A 21,206-nucleotide genomic window follows, 5' to 3' on the forward strand; every position below is an offset into this window, starting at 1 on the left:
GCATAAATTCATTAAGAACAATCACTAACTATTTTTAATAATAATATAGTATCTATCAAATAGTATATCAGGGGTCTATCATAACTACAATACCTAGTAAATCTTAATTTCTTCAAAACATCTGAAAAACTCTTCCACAATTACATTCAGGTCAAAATGGGAAAAAACTGAGCTAATAACACTATACAGTTGGATTTGTAGCTGGTTGTACAACTATAAAACTGCTGCATCTAGGAATTACCAAATATGGCTTTGAGTTAAGACACAAGATCTCTAGTGAAAGTCACAGAACTCTGTACCTGGCCCTTTTTATTTGAAAATGTCATTGGTTTCAATGGAACTAAGGAATTTTAAGGTACATATATGCCCCAACTTTAGGTTACTATCTGAGAAAAAAAAAAAAAAATTTAGAGGTCTTAGGGGGGCGGGGCAAGATGGAGTAGGTAATTAAGAGGTCCAAACTACTAAGTATAAAATAAGTAAGCTACAAGGAAATATTGTACAACACAGGGAATATATCCAATATTTTATAATAACTATAAATGGGATATAACCTTTAAAAATTGTACACTATGTTGTACACCTGAAACATATAATATTGTACATCAGCTACACTTCAATTTAAAAAAATGCAGAAATTTGAGTCAAAAGCTAAAAAAAATACATACATAAATACATAAATGATCTGTAACAGTGTAGAACTGTGCCAAAATTAACAAAATAAAATAAGGATGGTTACTTTTTTTAAATCAACTGCAAAAAAGATAGGTTGGATAAGACCTGAATTAAGCCATTCCTATTAAAATGATTGAAAATTTTAAATGAGGCAACAATAAGACTTGAGAGCTTTATGACTCCAAATTAATAATACAAGTTGCCTCTGTTGAGTTGAATTGGGAAGAGGGGAGTTACCTTTTTACATTATTACACTGAAAATTTTTGTTAGAAATAAAAAGTTTCTTTTGAAGACATCTGGGAATACCTGGTCATTAGTCTTGGATGGTAACTCTTCTATTTCTGGGGGCACTTCTTTTATGGGTTCTGAAAGCAGCATTTCAGTCACAATGAAATCTATAATCAATTTTAAAAAGCCACCAAAAAACAAATTCTCTGCTCCAATATATTAATATAAAAGATACAAAGCTTAAAAGATATTTTAAATAATTAAAACATTTTCAAATATTAGATCTATGTTGACTTTATAAATGCTGAAAATTATATTATGGTTAAATGAAAACAAGTCACGGTAATGTAAACAATCTCATTGCAACTACTTAGCTATGTGTACACTGAAAAAGACTAGAAAATAACGTCAAAGAACAGAAATAAATTTAGTGTTAAACTTACTAAATGTTTAATAATAATAATAACAGCAACCAAATATAGAGTACTTACTATGTATGAGACAGTGGGCTAAGTAGTCAGCTTGTTTAATTAATTTGCATAACCATCCTATGAAAAAGATTATAATCATTGCCATTTTACAGTTAAGTAAACTGAAGATGTAATGGGCAACCTGACCACCTTTTCCTCAGTTAAGGAGTCAAAGACCTGGCTACATATCTAGTTTTGTCTAACTCCAAAAATCTAAGCTCCCAATCACTACCAACTCCTCATCCTAAGGAAGCAGCTGTTAGGAACTTCACAAATACTTTTTTAAGAACAAAACTATAATTTTAATATGGTGCACTTTCCAGTTGGCATAAAGTCCTAATCAAGATGAGAATTAATATCCTATAATACCTGCTGTAGTAGACTTTCCAACTCCACCCTTTCCAGAAGCCACAACTATAACTTGTTTAACACCGTCTATTGGTTTCTGCTTTGGAAGTCCTCGAGACATGATTTGTGTTCTTCTTTGTTTTAGGGTCTCACTCTCAGCACCAGAGAACTTAAGAAGAAGAAAAAAAACAGTTTTAAAACAAGCCATCTCCATTATCACGCTGTAAAAGCAAAAACAATTCGGTATTTGCAATTAACAGGGCTTTCTTTTCTACTCTAATTCTGCTCATCTCCACTATTTAGGCCTTTAGTGTTATTTACCTATTGCTACTGATCACAATTGCACAGACACATTGTTTAAACTGAAATTTATTTGCCAGGATACGCAGACGTTAAAAATGGAAAGTAAGCTGCCTCTTTCCGGAGTTAAATCCTCCACGTGTTTTCCTTCTCTTTAACCTATTTTCTAAATAAACCAACACTAAGAAAACAAGTGCAAGTCACATATCCATGTTCTAACCATCTATTTTACGCCCCTCTAAGCCTCGGCCTGGTCCCACTGGGGGCCCGCCTGGAAAGTGAGGACGTCCAGAACTGGGGTCTCACTGAGCCGCCAAGTGGGCGGGTGCCCACGAGGCAGTGAAGTGAGTCCTCGGCAAGAGGCAATTGCAGAGCACCCGCAGCCCTGGCGCCCCAGCGTCTCGGACCCACCCGCCTCCACCTGCTCTGCAGCACCACGGACCTGGCGCCCCAAAACCAACACTCGGTCTCCCCAAAGCGGGACACAGACCCCGCCGCAGCCCCGAAGCGACGCCCCCCCAAAAAGCAGCAAACGCCGCCACGTCCCCATGACGCAGAATGCTGCTTTCAGCCCAACCCGGAAACCGTCGCGGCAAGCGCTGGGTGATGACGTCACATGGCAACGCTCGGCTTCCTCTCCTTAACGACTAGCCTCCTTTGAGTTTCTTCAACACAGGAATACAACTTGTTGTCGTGATCTCGTCTGCAGCCAGGTACAAACATTTTACAGCGTTTTACCAAATGTTTGGGAAGCATTTTCACGTACCTCCTCTAATTTGGCCCTCACAGGAGTTCTGGAGTAGGTAGGTAGGAGACTTTTACTAGGATCCTCTTTTCATAGGTAAGAAAACTGAGACTTAGAAAGTTTAGAAAACTGACCCAACTGAGAAGTAGGAAATGGTGGAAATTAAAAATGACTCCAGGCGTTCTCACAGCGCAGAATATAGTCACTTAAACACTGCCACTGTTAAGGATTTTATCTTTTTTTTTTCCCCCTGAGTGATCTACAGTAATAGTCGGCTTTGTGTTGACATTTACTGCTGTGTTGCTGATAATTCTCTGAGAGAGAAGTCGGGGTGCTTTGCTAGGGTCGAAAAAGTTTAATTAAATCAGAAAGCGGGTCTAATGAAGCAAATTTCACTCAAGAAGCAACTTAAAGTGAGACAAAGCTTGAGGAAGGAGATGGAATTCATCCAGGTAAAAGGAAGGACATATCCCTACATTAAAAGAAGGTGAAAGTGAAGGAAATTGCTTTAGGAGAGAAAGCTGGAAAGCTGATACAGGAGCCCAGACCCAGCAAAAGAATCATTTAGGGTGTAGAGTGGTTTACCTTCGCATATTCTCCACAATATTTTCTAAGGTTGATTTTCATTTCTTTTATGTGCTTATCTGTAGAGAGTTTCTTGTGTAATCATTCAGTTTATTTTGCTCTAATCTAATCTTTAATTTCCTTAGTTTTAATACAGGCATAACATATCAACCTCAAAGAATTATTGTAAGAATTAAATGAAATATTACCAGCAATATACATTCAATTTAGTAAGCAGTGAAAAGAATTTTCAGTTCCTTTTTCTCCCCCAATCTCACAACTTTGTCACTGCATTCAGCATTCTTCTTCTTACATTAGGTTTAACACCATTACTTATTGTTTTATATCACTTTCTTATTTTATTACTTTGTGATGTGTTTTCACAGTTAATTTTATCAATTTTTAAATTTGCATCTGCTCAATTTTTATAAATTATAAGCCAAAAAAAAGGGCTAAGGGGAAATAGCTGTCAGAATAATCCATTTACTAAACAAGAAATATTGAATATCTCTTTCTCTCCAGGTAGCTTTTCGAGTTCTTCCAGAATTCTACCAAAGATTCATTCATTTAACAAATATTTATTGAGCAACTATTATGCACCAAGCACTACCCTAATCTTAGGGTTTTCAATACTAAACCTGACATAATCTTTCCACTCAATGACTTTACAATCCAGTGCAAGAGACAGAATAAGTTTACAAACAATTACAGTATGGTGTGATAAGTATAGGAGAAAATCACTGAGTGATACAAAAGTATAAAGGAGGGGCACTGAATTCAATCAGAGAAGTCTTCTGAATAGGGTAACATCTAAGCTTAATCCTGCATGTGGGTAATGTGTAGGAGTCAGCAGGGAGAATGGCTACAGGGTTGTTGTGCAGAAGTAAGAAATGAATTGTTAAGAACTGCAAATAATCTGTGTGGCTTAAGGATAGACTGTGAGGTGCAAGACTGAAAGAAATGAGGATAGAGATTGGTAGGGTGATAGCTACCCAGATCATGAAAGGCTTTATACATCATGCAAAGGAGTTGGACTTTATCCTGAGGGAACCATAGAAGGGTTTTAAGCAGGAAAGCAGCACGATCAGATTTGTGTTTTAGAAATACCACTATGATTGACAAGCAGAAAAAGGATAGGAGGGGTCAGATCAGAGGCAGGGAGACAGGAGGTTACTGCAGTAATCCAAAAGAGATGTTGAAAGCTTGACTCAACATCTCTAAATTTCACTTTGCTTATCTATAAAATAGATAATACCTATTTGTAGAGTTGTTATGTGGTTGAATTTAAAATAATGCACATAGAATGCCTATCACATAGTACACATACTCAATAAATATTAGCTGTTGTGTTGCTTATTGGGTTGTACAGAGTTTATAATATAGGCAACTAGATGAGCGGTACTGACACTCTGAGAGAGAGCATAAGGGGAAGAACAAGTGAAACCAATGTCTGTAGAATGAATGAATGGTTAATTTGATTTATCCTTCAGCAGATTAGGGTATCAAGAGAGTAGTAGAGCTGTCCATTGTTTCTTCTCCAACAACCAACCACTGCCACACACACACACACGCACACATACACACACACACATGGTCCCTTCTCAAGAGTATTCTCCCTTAGTTCCTAAGAACTGCTAAGTCATTTGACCCCATCCCCATGGTCACTGATTGGATTAAAGATTGACATACCAGCAAAATTGGACCAATCATATTCTTTCCCCAGAGAATTTAAAGCAAAAGAGATGCTACTCAATCTTAGTTTGCCTTTGAACTGATAAGGCTAAAGTGACCATTTTCTACTTTGTACACAGAGAAGTAGAAAAAGCCAATGCCAAGAAAGAAAAATAAAGCAGACCATAAGAGATCATGTGCCCAGAAAAGGAAGGGATAACAGCTGTACTGATCCATAACAGCTTTCCAGTTCCTGCTTCTAGTCCACAGTGAAGTTCAGCTATACTTCCTATCCTTAGGTCCATGAGATATACTTACATCCAACCAACAAATTCTCTTTCTACCTTGGCCTAATTTGGGTGGGTTTCTGTGTACTTGTAACCATGGTGAGATATATTTTGTAACATTTATAGAGGATTTTCCCCTTATAATTCCTTGTACCTCATATAGCCCTTCCCCATTCGGACATGACAAGCACAGTGGTGACAAACACAATGACAAAAACCAATAGCTGAGGGTAACAAAGTGGAAGTATGGCAGGAAGATGAATTCCTGGTTATATAGTGAAGCTGCTATGCCAGTCCTGGCCTGTGTCTCCAGACCTCTTGTTGTGTGAGATAATTAATTGTTTAAACCATTGTTGGTTAGGATTTCTTTCATTTGAAGTGAGAATAATCTGTGCCTATTACAGCTCCTAAGAAAGAACCCCATACACTTTTACTGCCTCTCCCCCAAGATTCAGCCCCAGTGAGGAAGGGGAACAAGAAAACCCCAAATCAGTTTGGGGGATGTAAGAACAACAAAATCAATGCCCCCATTCCCAGACAGAACTCAGTGTAGTGGCAGGACCACAGAATGAAAATGGTTGAGTGTTGTGTTTAGGCAGACAGCCTGAGGCAGCTTCATAGGGTTTGCCCCCTACAAAGAGCCACAGGACTGGCTGAGAGAAAGCTGATCCTTAAAGAGAGCTTAATGTCAAGAAAATGGTCAAGACTTGGCAACAGTCTTCATGGTTAAGCGTGTGGCATCACAATGGATGCTGGTGTGGATAGATAACGACCTTGAGGATTAAATTCACATCACCATGTGGACATCTGGACACTACATAGACACAACCCTGGTATCTATGGTGGAATCTGTACTTATCAAGATTAAGTTTCTACCACCCTGAGAGAATTTTACAAATACTGATCAAAACAAAGAGGATTGTTTTGTATGTCTCCTATGTGTGGGGTAATATCTTATACTGTTTTCTAGAAAGGAAGTATTTGTATCTGCTAGATTACTCTCCCTAAAATACATATATATCCATATATATATATACATATATGTATGTATATATTTATATTCTCAGGTGACCAAGGACTCATTGAAAGTTCAGATACCCACAAATGAGGAGCCTGCCTTATTCCCTGCCCATAAGCCTCAGGACTGCCTCAGTGTTTCATTCCTTTGCTCAACTCACTAAGGAAGAATAAGGTATTGTGGACAGTTTCCAGTCTCTGTTGAATATTCTAAGTAAAGCTCGAAAACTAGTGCTAGTTCCTTCAGTTTAAGGTGACTGTCCCCAACTGAACCTCTCATCCTGTTCAAAGGGCTCCCTGAAAAGAAAACCCCACCCCATCTATGGACTTGTCTAAATGACAACCCCATTCATTGACCCTACTTTGCCCCATGGTGTGATTTGTTTCCAAATCTCTCTATTCATGACTAAGCATGAAACTGGCTTTATCTTCATCTAATACAAATTTCACATTAAAATATAGAGTAATTCTGCTTAGGAGAATAGCTTTCCAATGAGCCAGTCTCTCTGTAGGAAACCTGGTCTAGAAAGTTTGTGGATTTTCCCATATTGAAGGCTTTGCTGGCCTTTCAGTACCTCAGCTCACATAAAGTAGTCCCGTCAAAGAAGCTCTTTGGGCTTCCCTGGTGGTGCAGTGGTTGACGGACCACCTGCCGATACAGTGGACACAGGTTCGTGCCCCGGTCCGGGAAGTTCCCACATGCCGCAGAGCGGCTGGGCCCGTGAGCCATGGCCGCTGAGCCTGCGCGTCCGGAGCCTGTGCTCCGCAACGGGAGAAGCCACGACAGTGAGAGGCCCGTGTACCACAAAAAAAAAAAAAAAAAAAAAAGAAGCTCCTCATTCTTATTTTTTTTAATTACACAAAGCAAATGTATGTACAGAGAGTTCCTATGAAACCTTTTGTAAGCTGAAATGGTGTAAGGCAAAGAAGCAATCATCTTAGGACACATCTTACTAACAGATGCACAAAATAAATCAAGATAAAGCACAGATGTTCACAGACACAGTTCAAAGCTATGGTAGCCTGATGCTGAGATGCTGAGTGTAGTTCCCGGAGAAGGAGCTTGGGATGCCACTCTCGCTGCTCAGGGAGGCACTGCCTCCATATCCACTCACTGTAAAATAAATGCTGAATGCTATTTTCACTTTTCACCTTTTTTCATAAAAGCAAAAATCCTCTTCAGATTTCTTTCATTTAGTGAAAATAGGTACTTACATAGGTCCTTCATAAAACCAAAGTGGCATAAAGTGAACTTTGTAAAAGAGGGGGAGATATCTGTATGTTCTTATACTGAATGAGCATCTGGGAATACGCCTCCAAATGACTAAAAATCCACTTCTAGAATGAGACAGGATGGGTTTCTAAATGCCAGTATCCAAAGCAGGATAAATCATGGGTGATTTGCCATTTGAATTTCTGATTTATAAGATTGAACTGAATCCTTGGACAAAGGTCAAGGACTCATGTTATAACTGAATATAGTCTCTTTTTAATGCTTAAAGCTTCAAAGAAGATCCTATCCTGAAATGGAAGCCACACTATCAGAATTTAGGAAACGTATTTGTCACCTCAGGCAAATACGTGTTATATACCCAGGGCCTTAGTATTCCCAGGCTTTTGCTTTTTTATTTCATTTTCTCCAAGTACCAAACCTATATTTTTTCAGCCGTGTCCTTCCTACCCTTCAATTGCATACTAGAGATGAGAAGACATAAGTTTCTACAAGACTTTGCTAAAACATTACTTCATTCTGTACTCAGAAGAGAATTTTCCTGTGTACTTTAGAGAACATTCCAAGGACAATGACAAAGCAGAGCCCCATCAAGATACCAAACCTACACTTCAGCTAATGTGAAGTTCTATTTTCCTCAGGAAAAAGGAGGTAATGTAGATTTTTGTCTGTTTTAAGCTGCGACCACAATGTGAGAATGTCCTCTATAATCATGTGGCTTACATAATATCTTAGTCTACTTGGCATTGTAGTACCAAATCTCGTCAATTCATTTATTGACCTTTTCTATTTAGGATTTATTAACCATAGATATTATACATGATATGTCATAATAAATTTTTGCAGGCACAAAATTTATTCAATCCTTTTATGTAAGTGAAGAACTCCTACCAAATCACTCTAATGTCTCAAAATATAGTCTGATTTAGAGCAATAGAGCAGAAATACCGACATTAAGGGTTACAATATCAATGTGCTCTAAGACAGACTGGCAAACTTAAAACTATGAAGTGTATCTTTGTCTTGCAAAGCCTTCCACACAACTCTTAAGCTGTTGGAAATGCTCCAGTTCATACCAACCAACCTTACGGGCAGTATTTGGGTCCATTTTCCATGGCATCTTCTTCTGCAGCTTAAAAATAAAAACAAAATAGGATTTTCCTGACCACCCATTCAGGCTAAGGAACTTATTCTCAGTCATAGAGGCCATCCACTAACTATAACTCAACAATCCAAACACTGAAGTGATAATTACTAATCTCTCCCATCTTAGGCTTTCCAGTCTTTGCTAGTCTTCAAAACAGATAAAAATGTTTTTACACAGAAAATGTTCATTTTGTGCATAATTGTTCTAAATTGTGTAATAGCTGCTGTTTTGACTTGTTAAGAATACAAAGAGCTCTTTTAATTACCTGGTGAAGTTTTGTCAAGTACTCAAAGTCAACAACCTTATTACATTAATGCCACACTGAATCTCTTTTGTGAATTTCTAATCATATCCAAGAATTACTATTTTATTTAACTCGAGCTATTTTTGTGAGGCAACGTGCTGGCATGTGCTGTTGAAAATGACATTTTTAATAGATATCATTTATCAATATAACAAAATCAACACCATTTGCTGCTGAAATATACCATTTACTGCTAAAACATATATATATGTGTGTGTGTATATATATATATATATATATATATGTATATATATATATGATTGTATTTTCCTCTAACATTTTTCTGAAGTACAACTCTTTAGCACTTTTCCAGGGTCTGATGTAGGCTATCTCATTTCACAGCTGACAGCACTGGAGAAAGAGCAGAATAGTAAAGAAAAAGTAATGTGCTTAGTAGTTTACCTTTATTTGTTTGTGATGCTGTATTGCTAACTGGAAAATTCTATTAAGCCATTCCCACCAATTCCTTCTGGATTATAGAATTAATTGAGTACAATTTCTTAGTGGACGTCTCTCTTTGTAGCTTATGTCATATGTCAAATTAATCAGTTCTTTTCCAACAGACTCTAAGATAGCCAAAATGATCCTTGTCTCTTGGCATTCACACCCTTGTGTAATCCCCTCCCCTTGAGTGTGAGCAGGACACGTTAACTTGTTCTAACCAATAGAATACAACAAAGGTGATAGGATGTCACTTCTGTGATTACATTACATAAGACTGTAACTTCTAGTTTTCTAGGAGACCTCCTGGCTGGCTCTGACAAAGCAAGGTGCCATGTTGTAAACTGCCTATGGAGAAGGCCACGTGGAAAGGAACAGCTAACAGCCAGCAAAGAACTGAGGTTCTCAGGAAAACAGCCTGCAAGGACCTGAATTCTGCCAGCAATCACGTGAGACTGGAAATTGATCCTTACCAGTTGAGCTTTCAAATGAGACTCAAGCCCTGGCTGACCCCTTGATTGCAGTCTTGTGAGAGATCACGAAGCAATGGATTCTGTTACATTCTGACCCACAGAAACTGTGAGATAATAAATGTGTTGTTTTAAGGCATCAAGTTCATGGTAATTGGTTACACAGCAATAGATAACTAATACTACTCAGTAACCCAGACTTCAATAAGAATATAGTCAAGGGGTCTTCCCTGGTAGTCCAGTGGTAAAGAATCCGCCTCCCAGTGCAGGGGACGCAGGTTTGATCCCTGGTTGGGGAACTAAGATCCCACATGCCTTGAGGCAGCTAAGCCCACTCGCCACAACTACTGAGCTCACACGCCTCAATGAGAGAGCCCACATGCCGCAAACTACAGAGTCCATGCACTCGGGAGCCTGCACGCCACAACTAGAGAGAGGAAAAACACGCATACCACAACTAGAGAGAAGCCTGTGCATCAACGAAAGATCCCGGACACCTCAACAAAGACCCCTCATGCTGCAACTAAAGACCCGACACAGCCAAATAAATAAGCAAAATAAATTTTTTAAAAATGCGTAATCCACAAAGAAAAGATTGAAATATTTTTTTAAAAAATAAGAATATAGTCAATATATGATTTCTTATAGGTGATTCTCTTTTTATTTTTTTGTCTGCGTTGGGCCTTCGTTGCTGCATGCGGGCTTTCTCTAGTTGCATCAAGGTGGGGGGCACTCTTCATTGTGGTGCACGGGCTTCTCATTGCAGTAGCTTCTCTTGTTGCAGAGCTCGGGCTTTAGGTGTGCAGGCTTTAGTAGTTGTGGCTTGCGGGCTCTAGAGCGCAGGCTCAGTACTTGTGGCGCAGGGGCTTAGTTGCTCCGTGGCATGTGGGATCTTCCCAGACCAGGGCTCAAACCCGTGTCCCCTGCATTGGCAGGCAGATTCTTAACCACTGTGCCACCAGGGAAGTCCCTCTCTCTTTTTTTTTTTAATTGAAATATAATTGACATAAAAGGGCAATTCTTTTTTGCCATATGAAAAAATATGCATATTTTGTTAAGAAATCAAGTCCTTTGTGTATTTTGAACATTTGTCAAGAGTTAAATGTTATTTGATCACTGATAATTTATTAATTTTTATAATATTAATTATCAAACCCCATAAAATAAGATTATAGTATCAGATGCTAGAGAATAGGGACATGGAGGCAGTGAACTGAACCAAGATCACAAACCAAGATCTGTTTTTGTTAGTAACAACTGAACTTACTTCTTTTTGTATGTGTGTGGATTTTTTATTTTTTTTAATTAATTTCTATTGGAGTATAGTTCATTTATAATGTTGTGTTAGTGTCTGCTGTTTAGCAAAGTGAATCAGTTATACATATACATATATCCACTCTTTTTCAGATTATTTTCTTATATAGGTCATTACAGAGTGGATACAGATATGAAGAAAGCAATTTTTTGTATATAATGTATAAATAAAAAGTAACACAAACAATTTTCCAATGACACTCTAAATAACAGCTAACTGCATAGTTGTAAATCAGCCCAGTTTATGAAAGATGATTCAGTACATATGAAGCATTCAATTAATCATACTGCACACATATATAGTTATCTACACCCCAGGAAAAATATAATACATAGTGCTTATTAGAATCTTTGAAAACAATCCAAGTCAATGCTGCAGAGAATTCTGCAGTATTTATCTCTAAAAATATCCTCATAGAATCTCCATTGGACCATAATCCGTAAAATCCTTACGACTTACTGAATCTTATATTGAAAGATTCCAAAGCATTTTTACACACATTATCTTGCTCAGGTTTCACAACTGCCTTGAGGTTGGCAGTGAAGTTATTATTAATCCCATTTCTAGATAAGGAAATATGGAGTCAGAGATGTTAGTTTATTTTTTTTTAGGGCAAATTGTTGAAAGCGAGATGGAAATACAGGTCTCTCATTACCTTTAAGGAATATTGTTGAAAAAACAATATTCCATTTGGACCAGCTGTCATAGAAGAAGCACCTAGGCAAAATAGCAACACCTCTGCAGGAAAAAACCTAAATTTCTACTCAACTGCTTAATTCAGTAGGCATTTTCCACCTTTAACCTTCTCATATAAATTTAGGCTTCATTAGCTTTAGTTAAAAGTAACGGGCTTCCCTGGTGGCTCAGTGGTTGAGAGTCCACCTGCCAATGCAGGGTACATGGGTTCGTGCCCCGGTCCGGGAAGATCCCACATGCCGCAGAGTGGCTGGGCCCATGAGCCATGGCCACTGAGCCTGCGTGTCTGGAGGCTGTGCTCCGCAGCGGGAGAGGCCGCAACAGTGAGAGGCCTGCGTACCGCAAAAAAAAAAAAAAAAAAAAGTAACTTATTTCAGAAACCCATAAAGATATTTAATGGCCTTCTCTTGAACTGCATTAAAATTACATTTTAATTTATAATGTATTCAAATTTTCGTTAAAATAGTGTTTGTATCCCAAATATAATAGTTTATAATCCCCTTCGCCCTTTATAATTCCATCAATCCTTGAAATTATGTCTCAAACCCTACTTCTTCCATAAATCCTTCTCTAATAATTTCATCAAGCATTAATCTTCACCTTCTTAATAACTGTTAACATTTTATTTAACAGAGCATGAATTTAAGGTGCAATTTGACTTCATTCATTTTATACAGCTAGCCTGTTTCAGATCTCTCTTGTACAACCTGCTTTCAATTACAGTTCTATATTGCTCTAACACAGCCAGATTTATTTAAAATGAGTCACAGTATTACTTCTATATGCATTTATAGCATTTTATCCAAAACTTGATCCAACTTGGAACATTATTATACATTGCCTTTTACTGTTTTCTAATTGTTTCTTGTCTTACACAGGACTCTATGGTATTTGAGGATCAGAGCTATATCATAATGATAATTTATATCATCTATAAATAGTCCAATGCTAGGCACATTATAGGGGCTCAGGAATTACTCACTGGTTAGCTATTATGACAGCAAAGCATAGTGGAAATATCAGTGGAGTAGAGAGGTTGGAAAGCCTGGAATATTGTCAGAACTCTGCTACTAACTAGCTCAGTGATCTTGAACAAATCATTTAACTATTACTTCGTATACAACATGAAGAGATTTAACTAAATAATCTGTAGATTTATCTTCCAAGCTCATATTGAATTAAAATAAGAATTGAAGAGAACAAAGTTGTGAAGGTTCACTTTTCCTAAAATAATGTTGAGAAAAACCAAGGCAAAATCGTTTAGAGATGGGGCTTCCCTGGTGGCGCACTGGTTGAGAGTCCACCTGCCGATGCAAGGGACACGGGTTCGTGCCCCAGTCCAGGAAGATCCCACATGCCGCGGAGCCTGTGCATCCGGAGCCTGTGCTCCGCAACGGGAGAGGCCACAACAGTGAGAGGCTCACGTACCGCAAAAAAAAAAAAAAAGAAAGAAAAAAATAGTTTAGAGATGCTACAGAGAAGAAAAAAATCACACAGTTTATTGCCTTCCTTAAATAGGACATAAGTCACAGAATAATACATGGATTTTTCACATTTAGCATCAGTAGTTCACCTTGGAAATGGTTTCTGTTCTGTCTTTTGGAATCTAGATTCTTGACTTTTCATGGTCCATAGAGTCTGCAACTCTATCCCCAGGTACTGCCTAGGAAATTATTGTTCAAAGTCCCTCTGAATAAACAATACAAAATGGAAGAAACAAAGACTATTATAGGATCTCTTCTGGCCTGGATCATAGAAGATCCTGTTTTCCTTCTTGACAAAGTATTAAAATACATCAACCTATAGAGACATCCATTCCTAAAAATCTCAAGATTAAAAATATAAAACATTTCTTTCATCATATCTAAGATCTATAGATTTAACAAAAATCCCAGTCATAATCCCAACAATTACCAAGCTGACTCTAAAATTTATATGGAAATTCAAAGGACCTAAAATACTCAAGACAATCTTGAAAAAGAACAAAATTGAAGGACGTCTGACTTTAAGACTTAAAACTATAGTAATCGAAACAGTGTAGTAAGGGCATGACGCTCAGTAAATAAATCAATGAAAGAGAGAACAGAAATAGATCCACACTTATCGTTTTCTGTTTTTCAGAAAGGTGCCAAAGCATCCAATCAGGAAAGTCTTTTTAACAATGGTACTCAAACAACCCTGACTCCCACCAAACACCATCAAGGTGGATCATAAACCCAAACATAAAAGTCGTGTCTTAGGAGTAGTCAACAGTTTCTTAGATGGGTCATAGACCACAATAACCATTAAAGAAAAAATTGAAAAATTAAGCTTGATCAAAATTTAAAACTTCTCCTCATCAAAAGATACCATTAAGAAAATGAATAGGGACTTCCCTGGTGGTGCAATGGTTAAGAATCCGCCTGCCAACACAGGGGACACGGGTTCGAGCCCTGGTCCGGGAAGATCCCACATGCCGCAGAGCAACTAAGCCTGTGCACCACAACTACTGAGCCTGTGCTCTGGAGCCCGTGAGCCACAACTACTGAGCCCACGCGCCTAGGGCCCGTGCTCTGCAGCGGGAGAAGCCACCGTGGTGAGAGGCCTGCACACCGCAACGAAGAGTGGCCCCCGCTCGCCACAACTAGAGAAAGCCCGCGCGCAGCAACAGAGACCCAACGCAGACAAAAAAAAAAAAAAAAAAAAAAAAGAAAATGAATAGGCAAGCCACAGATTGGGAGAAGATAATCACAAAGCATGTATCTGATAAGGACTAGTTTTTAGAACAGCACTGTCCAATATGCTAGTCATTAGCCAATGTAACTATTTCAATCTAAACTAATTAAAATTAAATACAATTAAAAATACACTTCCTCGGGCTTCCCTGGTGGCGCAGTGGTTGAGAGTCAACCTGCCGATGCAAGGGACACGGGTTTGTGCCCCGGTCCGGGAGGATCCCACATGCCGCGGAGCGGCTGGGCCCGTGAGCCATGGCTGCTGGGCCTGCGCCTCCGGAGCCTGTGCTCCGCAACGGGAGAGGCCAAAACAGTGAGAGGCCCGCATACTGCAAAAAAAAAAAATACACTTCCTCATTTGCAGTAGCCACATTTCACAATAAATATATTGGACTATGCAGAAAATTCTATGCGACAGAACTGATCTATAATGTAAAAAAAAAAAAAATACCCACGATTCACAATAAAAAGACAACTCAACTGAAAAATAGATAAAATGTTTGAAAATATGTTTCATAAAACTGAAGATAGGGACTTCCCTGGTGGCGCAGTGGTTAGGAATCCGCCTACCAACGCAGGGGACACAGGTTCGATCCCTGCTCCAGGAAGATCCCACATGCCACGGAGCAACTAAGCCCGTGTGCCACAACTACTGAAGCTTGCGTGCCTAGAGCCTATGCTCCGCGACAAGAGAAGCCACCACAATGGGAAGCCCATGCACTGCAACGAAAAGTAGCCCCTGCTTGCTGCAACTAGAGAAAGCCTGTGCGCAGCAACAAAGACCCAACGCAGCCAAAAAATAAAAAAATTTTTAAATTAAAAAAAAAATGTGAAGATACATTAATAGCCAGCAAGTACGTGAAAAAAGTACTCAACATTATTAGTCAACAGGGAAATTAAAATTACAATGGTATATCAGTTACAACACACCACTAGAATGGTTAAAATTTAAAGGAATGACAAAACCAAATATTGACAAGGTTGTGGGGTAACTGAAACTTTCTTATGTTATTGGTGGGAATTTAAAATGGCATAACCACTTTGGAAAATAGTCTGGCATTAGAAGACCTAATTATACAACTATCCTATGACCCAGCAGTTCCACTCCTAGACATAAAATGAAAACATATTTCCCTCAAAGACTTGAATGCAAGTGTTCATAACAGCTTTATTCATAATAGCTCCAAATTGAAAATAGCCCAGATGTACATAAATAGAAGAATGGATTTTTAAATTGTATATTTATAAATAACAAGCAATGAAAAGGAACAGACATGAAACAACATAAATAAATCTAAAAAACATTATGCTAATGAAAGAAATCTTACACATGAGAGCACATACTGTATGATTCCATTTATATCAAATTCTAGAAGAGGCAAAAATAATCCATGGTGGAGAAAAAATTAGACCAGTGATTTCAGAGGAGGTGAGGGCAGAGATTATTTGGAAAGGGGCATGAGGGAAATTTTCTGGAGGGATGGTAATGTCCCATATGTCATAGTGCTTTGGACTACCCATACCTATGTGTAAAAGTCAGTGAATATACACTTAAGATTTGCACATTTCATTACATGTAAATTTCACATTTTAAAAACGGTACTGAACTCTAGTTATTGGTTCACATACTGAATGAAGTATTTAGGGAGAAGAATACTGTTACCTGCTATTAACTTTAAAATGCATCAAAAAAATTAGATGGGTTAATAGATGGATAGACAGATGAACAGATGGCTATGTGACAGAACAAGTAGAGTAAAAAGTTAATAGTAAACCTAGGTGGTATGAATAGGTTTCACTGTAGAATTATTTCACTCTAAAATTCTTTCAACTTTGCTATATGTTTGAAATTTTTATAATAAAATGTTGGTGAGAAAAAAAAGCTACCCCAGGCCTTCCAAAGACAGAATTCCAGTATTAAATCTCCAAAATAAAAATTAAGACAAAAATATAATGTCAAAATCATATTTTCTCTTGCTCTTTTCCACAGCTTCATCGTACAGGTCTCTGAGCTGCACTTCTCTATCTCATATGAGATAATTCCATCCCTTCAAGGATTCTGAGTGTTATCAAAAAAGAAACACTCAGGATCTTTGCAACTGCAATTTTTACTTAAAGCTCTGTTTTTATCTTCTGTGCTTTTATCTTCTGTGCATGTTCTGATTTAGAGTTTCTAGATTTTGGTAATCCCACCCAACTCAAAATGGGAGGACTTCCCTGGCGGTCCAGTGGTTAAGACTCCATGCTTCCATTTCAGGGGACAGGAGTTCCACCCCTGGTCAGGGAACTAAGACCCCACAGTGCGGCCAAAAAAAAAAAAATCAAATCAAAATGGGGATGAGCACTGACTAGTAATATTATTTCCAAAAATAAAGTACAAACAAGGAGTCAGGAATAAAAGAAAATGATTTAAAAAGAATGTAAATAATGCTATTCTCCAGTAAAAGAGTACAGTATAAAAAAGGTGGAGGGAGAGAAAATTTACAGTAACGAAACCTGACGAACACTACCTCAGCCAGGTGATCAAGTCAACATCAACAGAGAAAGGTCATGTTGATCGTATGTACCTGTTATATAATAAAGAACTTGACGGCCCTTTATCCCTAGTTCCTGGGAAGGAGACTCTAAATCCTTGGAATTTCCCATGTGATAGGGGTATCTTTGTTATTCATGAGTCCCTTGGACCATATCTGAGTTTATGCTAATAACTTAGGATGGAAGCTGGTCAGGCCAGAGAGACCAACTATGTGATTAGAGGGTTGGGTCTTTGAGCCAAGTGATATCAGCCCAGCCTGACCCCATCCATGGAGGGGAGGTATACTGGAGACTGAGTTCAATCACATGGTCAATGATTCAGTCACTCATGCCTATGTAATGAAATCTCAATATAAATGCAGGACACCAAAGCTCAGAAGAGCTTCCTGGTTGGTGAGCACATTGATGTGCCAGGTGGGTGATGCACCCTGATTCCATGGGGAGAGAGCATGGAAACTCTGTGTTGGAGATCCTCCCAAACTGCTCCCTATGTTTCTCTTCACTTGGCTAGTTCTGATTTGTATCCTTTATAATAAAGCTGTAATCATAAACATACCTCTTTCCTGAGTTATGTGAGTTGTTTAAGTGAATTAGCAAAACTGCTAATTCAGGGGTTTGTGGGAACACCTGAATTTGTAGCCGTTTGATCAGAAGTGCAGGTGGGCAGGGAAACCCCAAACTGGCATCTGAAGCATGGACAGTCTTGTTGACTGTGCCCTTAATCTGGAGTCTGTGCTAACTCCAGGTGGTTGGCATCAGAATTATGTTGCAATATTGCAGTACCCTTGATATGATGCGATGAAAATGGCATTGTATCTCTGTGGTCTTCCTCCCCAAAACCCACAACCCCAGTCTAATCATGAGCAAAACAGAGAAATCCCAGTTGAGGGACATTCTATAAAATACCTAATCAGCACTCCTCAAAATTGTCAAGGTCATCAAAAGCAAGGAAAGTGTGAGAAACTGTCACAGCCAAGAGGACCCTAAGGAGACATGATGATTAAATTTAATGTAGTAGCCTAGACAGGATCCTGGAACAGAAAAAGGACAGTAGGTAAAATACTTAAGAGACCTGAATAAAGTATGGACGTTAATTAATAATGATGTATCAATATTGGTTCATTAATTGTGACCAGTGTAACACATTAAGGTAAGATATTTATAATAAGGAAAAGTGAATGTGGGGTATGTGAAAACATTCTGTACAATCTTCACAACTTTCTGTAAACCTAAAATTATTCTAAAATAAAAATTTCATTTAAAAAAAGCATGTGGAGGAAAAATTAAAATGGATATCTAAGGGCCTAGAACACAATACTACACTAAATAAATCAGTGGTTAGTGATAAGTTGCTGTTAACTGACAGAGTTTAGTTGCTACTACAAGCATCCAGGAATCTTAAGTCAGTTCAACAATTTTTAAATGCAGTACTTATTGAGCTATCTTTCCAGTTAAGCATATGTAGCTGAACACATTTATTTGCTCTCACTAATGGTAAAAGGAAATATAAAATTTATAAACCCACAAGAACAAAGAAAATGGGAGAGAAGATAATAACCAACAAGTGAGGTCAAAGTCTTGGAAGACAGAAAGCAGATGGAACAGAAGCAATGGACCCAGGAGGGCAGAGGCACTGCTGTTAAGTGCCTGCAGAGAAGCTTATTGTACTGGCAGTGCCAAAGAGAGCTTAAGACTTTGTGGCATCAGTTCCCATGGAAAGCAAGAGTTAGGTATGAAAATGAAAATATAGGAATTTGTTGAAAGTCTGCACAACAAGCTGAAGATCCCTAGGTTTACTCGCTTAGGCCATCACTCTTTATCCTCCACCACCCCCTTACAGAATACCAGGACTATTTTGTCAGAAGAAAATCAACAATAGACTCCAGAGTCAGAAAGACCAGACACAGTGAAGGGTGATGGACTGGGGCTGGAAACAGCAGCAATGCTCCAGAGTTAATTTGTACAAGAGTTAATTTGTACTAGCTCATAGGAACTGCTAAATTTTCAGGAATTTTGTAAGCCAATTGTTAAACACAGCCATGAAAAAAAATTAAATTATATAAGCTTACAACTAAATAAATTGTATCAAAAATAGACATAATATATACTCAAAGGCTCTAACTTCCTAATTATTTTCCCTACATTTTACTATTTATACTCTTGAGATTATTTATATCTATTGTATCTGCATGACAGAAATACTATATAATGATGAACTACTGTGCATGTCTTCCCAACTCTGCATTCAGTGACATCATGTTAATAGCCTGAAATTGGACATGGTAGGAATATTTATACCACAGATGTTGGGTTGTTACAAATCAGGGCTTTTTCTTCTTTCAGAGAGCTAGTTGCTATTATTTGCCAGAACATCACTGAGAAGGATTAAGCAAAAGTCTAACTGTGGGACCCATAATCACTTTTACCATCACTATTCCTGCTTCTAGAATGCTTGCAGGTATCCGTATACCTCTTTGAGGATTATTTTTTGGAGAATTAAAATCCTAAAAGAAAATATCTACAGATGCTGCTCTTTTGGAGTTTCAAAAAAAAAAAAAAGAGCTTACTTGCTACCTAACCACCCTACAAAGTAGTCCACTCACATACATAAAGCTTCCAATCAACTTTCTAGGACCTTTGGCAAAAATAAAAAGACATCTTTATATCACCTGACAATTGAAGAAAGCCTCCAACCTTAAAAAAAAAACAAAAACAGAAAAGAGTAACTCAGAAGAAATAGAGACAATGCAAGTAGCAGAAGAAAACTTTTCAAAACAATAATTAACAGTCTCAGATTTAAAATAGAATGTTACATCCATGAAAACAAGATGTATTTCTTAAGAACTATCAAAGAAGAGATCTCGGAAATTAGAAATTGGAGAGCCGAAATAAACAATTCAGTAGAACGGTTGAAAGCTAAAACTGAGGAAATTTCCCAGAATATTAGAACAGTGAGAAAAGGATGGGGGGAAAAAGGGGAGAAAGAGGCAAGAAAATTAATGTAAGAGCCCCAACTAATAGGAGTTCCAAAAGGGGAATAGAGAAAATTAAGGGGAAAATTTTATCAACAAACTATGCTTCAGTTAGAAGTCATTTGGTTGCAGTTGACAAAATAGCCAAGCAAAAACAGCAAAAATAATAAAAGTGTTTAATTATCTCATATAACATGAGGTCCGGAGGTAGGCTGTTCCACGTTTGGGGCATTGACTCAATCAACTCTGCCGTATCTCAGTATTTTGGCATTTTGGCCTTAAGTTTGTCTCCTCTACATAGCAAGATGGCTATCACAATTTTAAAGTGACAACATGCCCTTTCACAAGTACATCCAAAGCAGGGAAAAAGAGACAACACAATGAACTCTTTCCATGCATCTGACTCATATCAGAAAATAAAACCATCCCCTGAAACCATCCTTCCCCCAGCAAACTTCTTTTATTTCACTAACCAGAAAAGCATTACATGGCCACCATCAGTTACAAAGTTAAACTGGAAAAACAAATATCTGGCAAATGGGAATGGGATTACCATGTCTAGCTTTATCATTCATTATGTATTTGTGCTCTGGGACTGGGCACATTGCTGTTTGGATAAAATCAGAATTCTGTTAGCAAGGAATATCAGGAGAATGTCTGTTGACCAGGAAACTAAGAGTGTCTTCTATAATAATGCAAGGAAAATGTCAAGAACTGAAGGATACAGATTTCCAGACTGAAAGGATATATCAAAGGCCAACCACAGTGAAAACATCAAAAGGCCAATACAATGACACATCTTCTAAACACTTCTGTTTGTTTTTTTTTTTTTGCGGTGCACGGACCTCTCACTGTTGTGGCCTCTCCCGTTGCGGAGCACAGGCTCTAGACACGCAGGCTCAGCGGCCATGGCTCACGGACCCAGCCGCTCCGCGGCATGTGGTATCTTCCCGGACCAGGGCACGAACCCGTGTCCCCTGCATCGGCAGGCGGACTCTCAACCACTGCACCACCAGGGAAGCCCTTCTAAACACTTCTTAAAGGTACATTCAGAAGTTAGGAAATTAGAAGGACA

General features: G+C 38.2%; 1 protein-coding gene across 9 annotated transcripts in view; it reads right to left on the reverse strand.

Moving 5' to 3' along the window:
- NUBPL (NUBP iron-sulfur cluster assembly factor, mitochondrial) overlaps positions 1-21,206 on the reverse strand; it is a 277,378-nt gene that overhangs the window by 251,003 nt on the left and 5,169 nt on the right. For 4 of the 9 annotated variants that reach the window (XR_013825372.1, XR_013825373.1, XR_013825374.1 and 1 more), the window contains exons 1-2: positions 2,465-2,581; positions 1,744-1,891 (exon numbers count right to left, since the gene is read on the reverse strand). Coding sequence is in view for 2 of the 9 variants with exons in the window: in XM_079908469.1 (XP_079764595.1) it covers positions 1,744-1,891; positions 2,465-2,572 (256 nt within the window). In the remaining 7 variants the exon portion in view is untranslated. The other 5 variants (XM_079908479.1, XM_079908481.1, XM_079908480.1 and 2 more) reach the window with 5 other exon arrangements.

The sequence above is a fragment of the Stenella coeruleoalba genome (assembly GCF_951394435.1).
Source record: "Stenella coeruleoalba genome assembly, chromosome: 2".
NCBI lineage: Eukaryota > Metazoa > Chordata > Mammalia > Artiodactyla > Delphinidae > Stenella > Stenella coeruleoalba.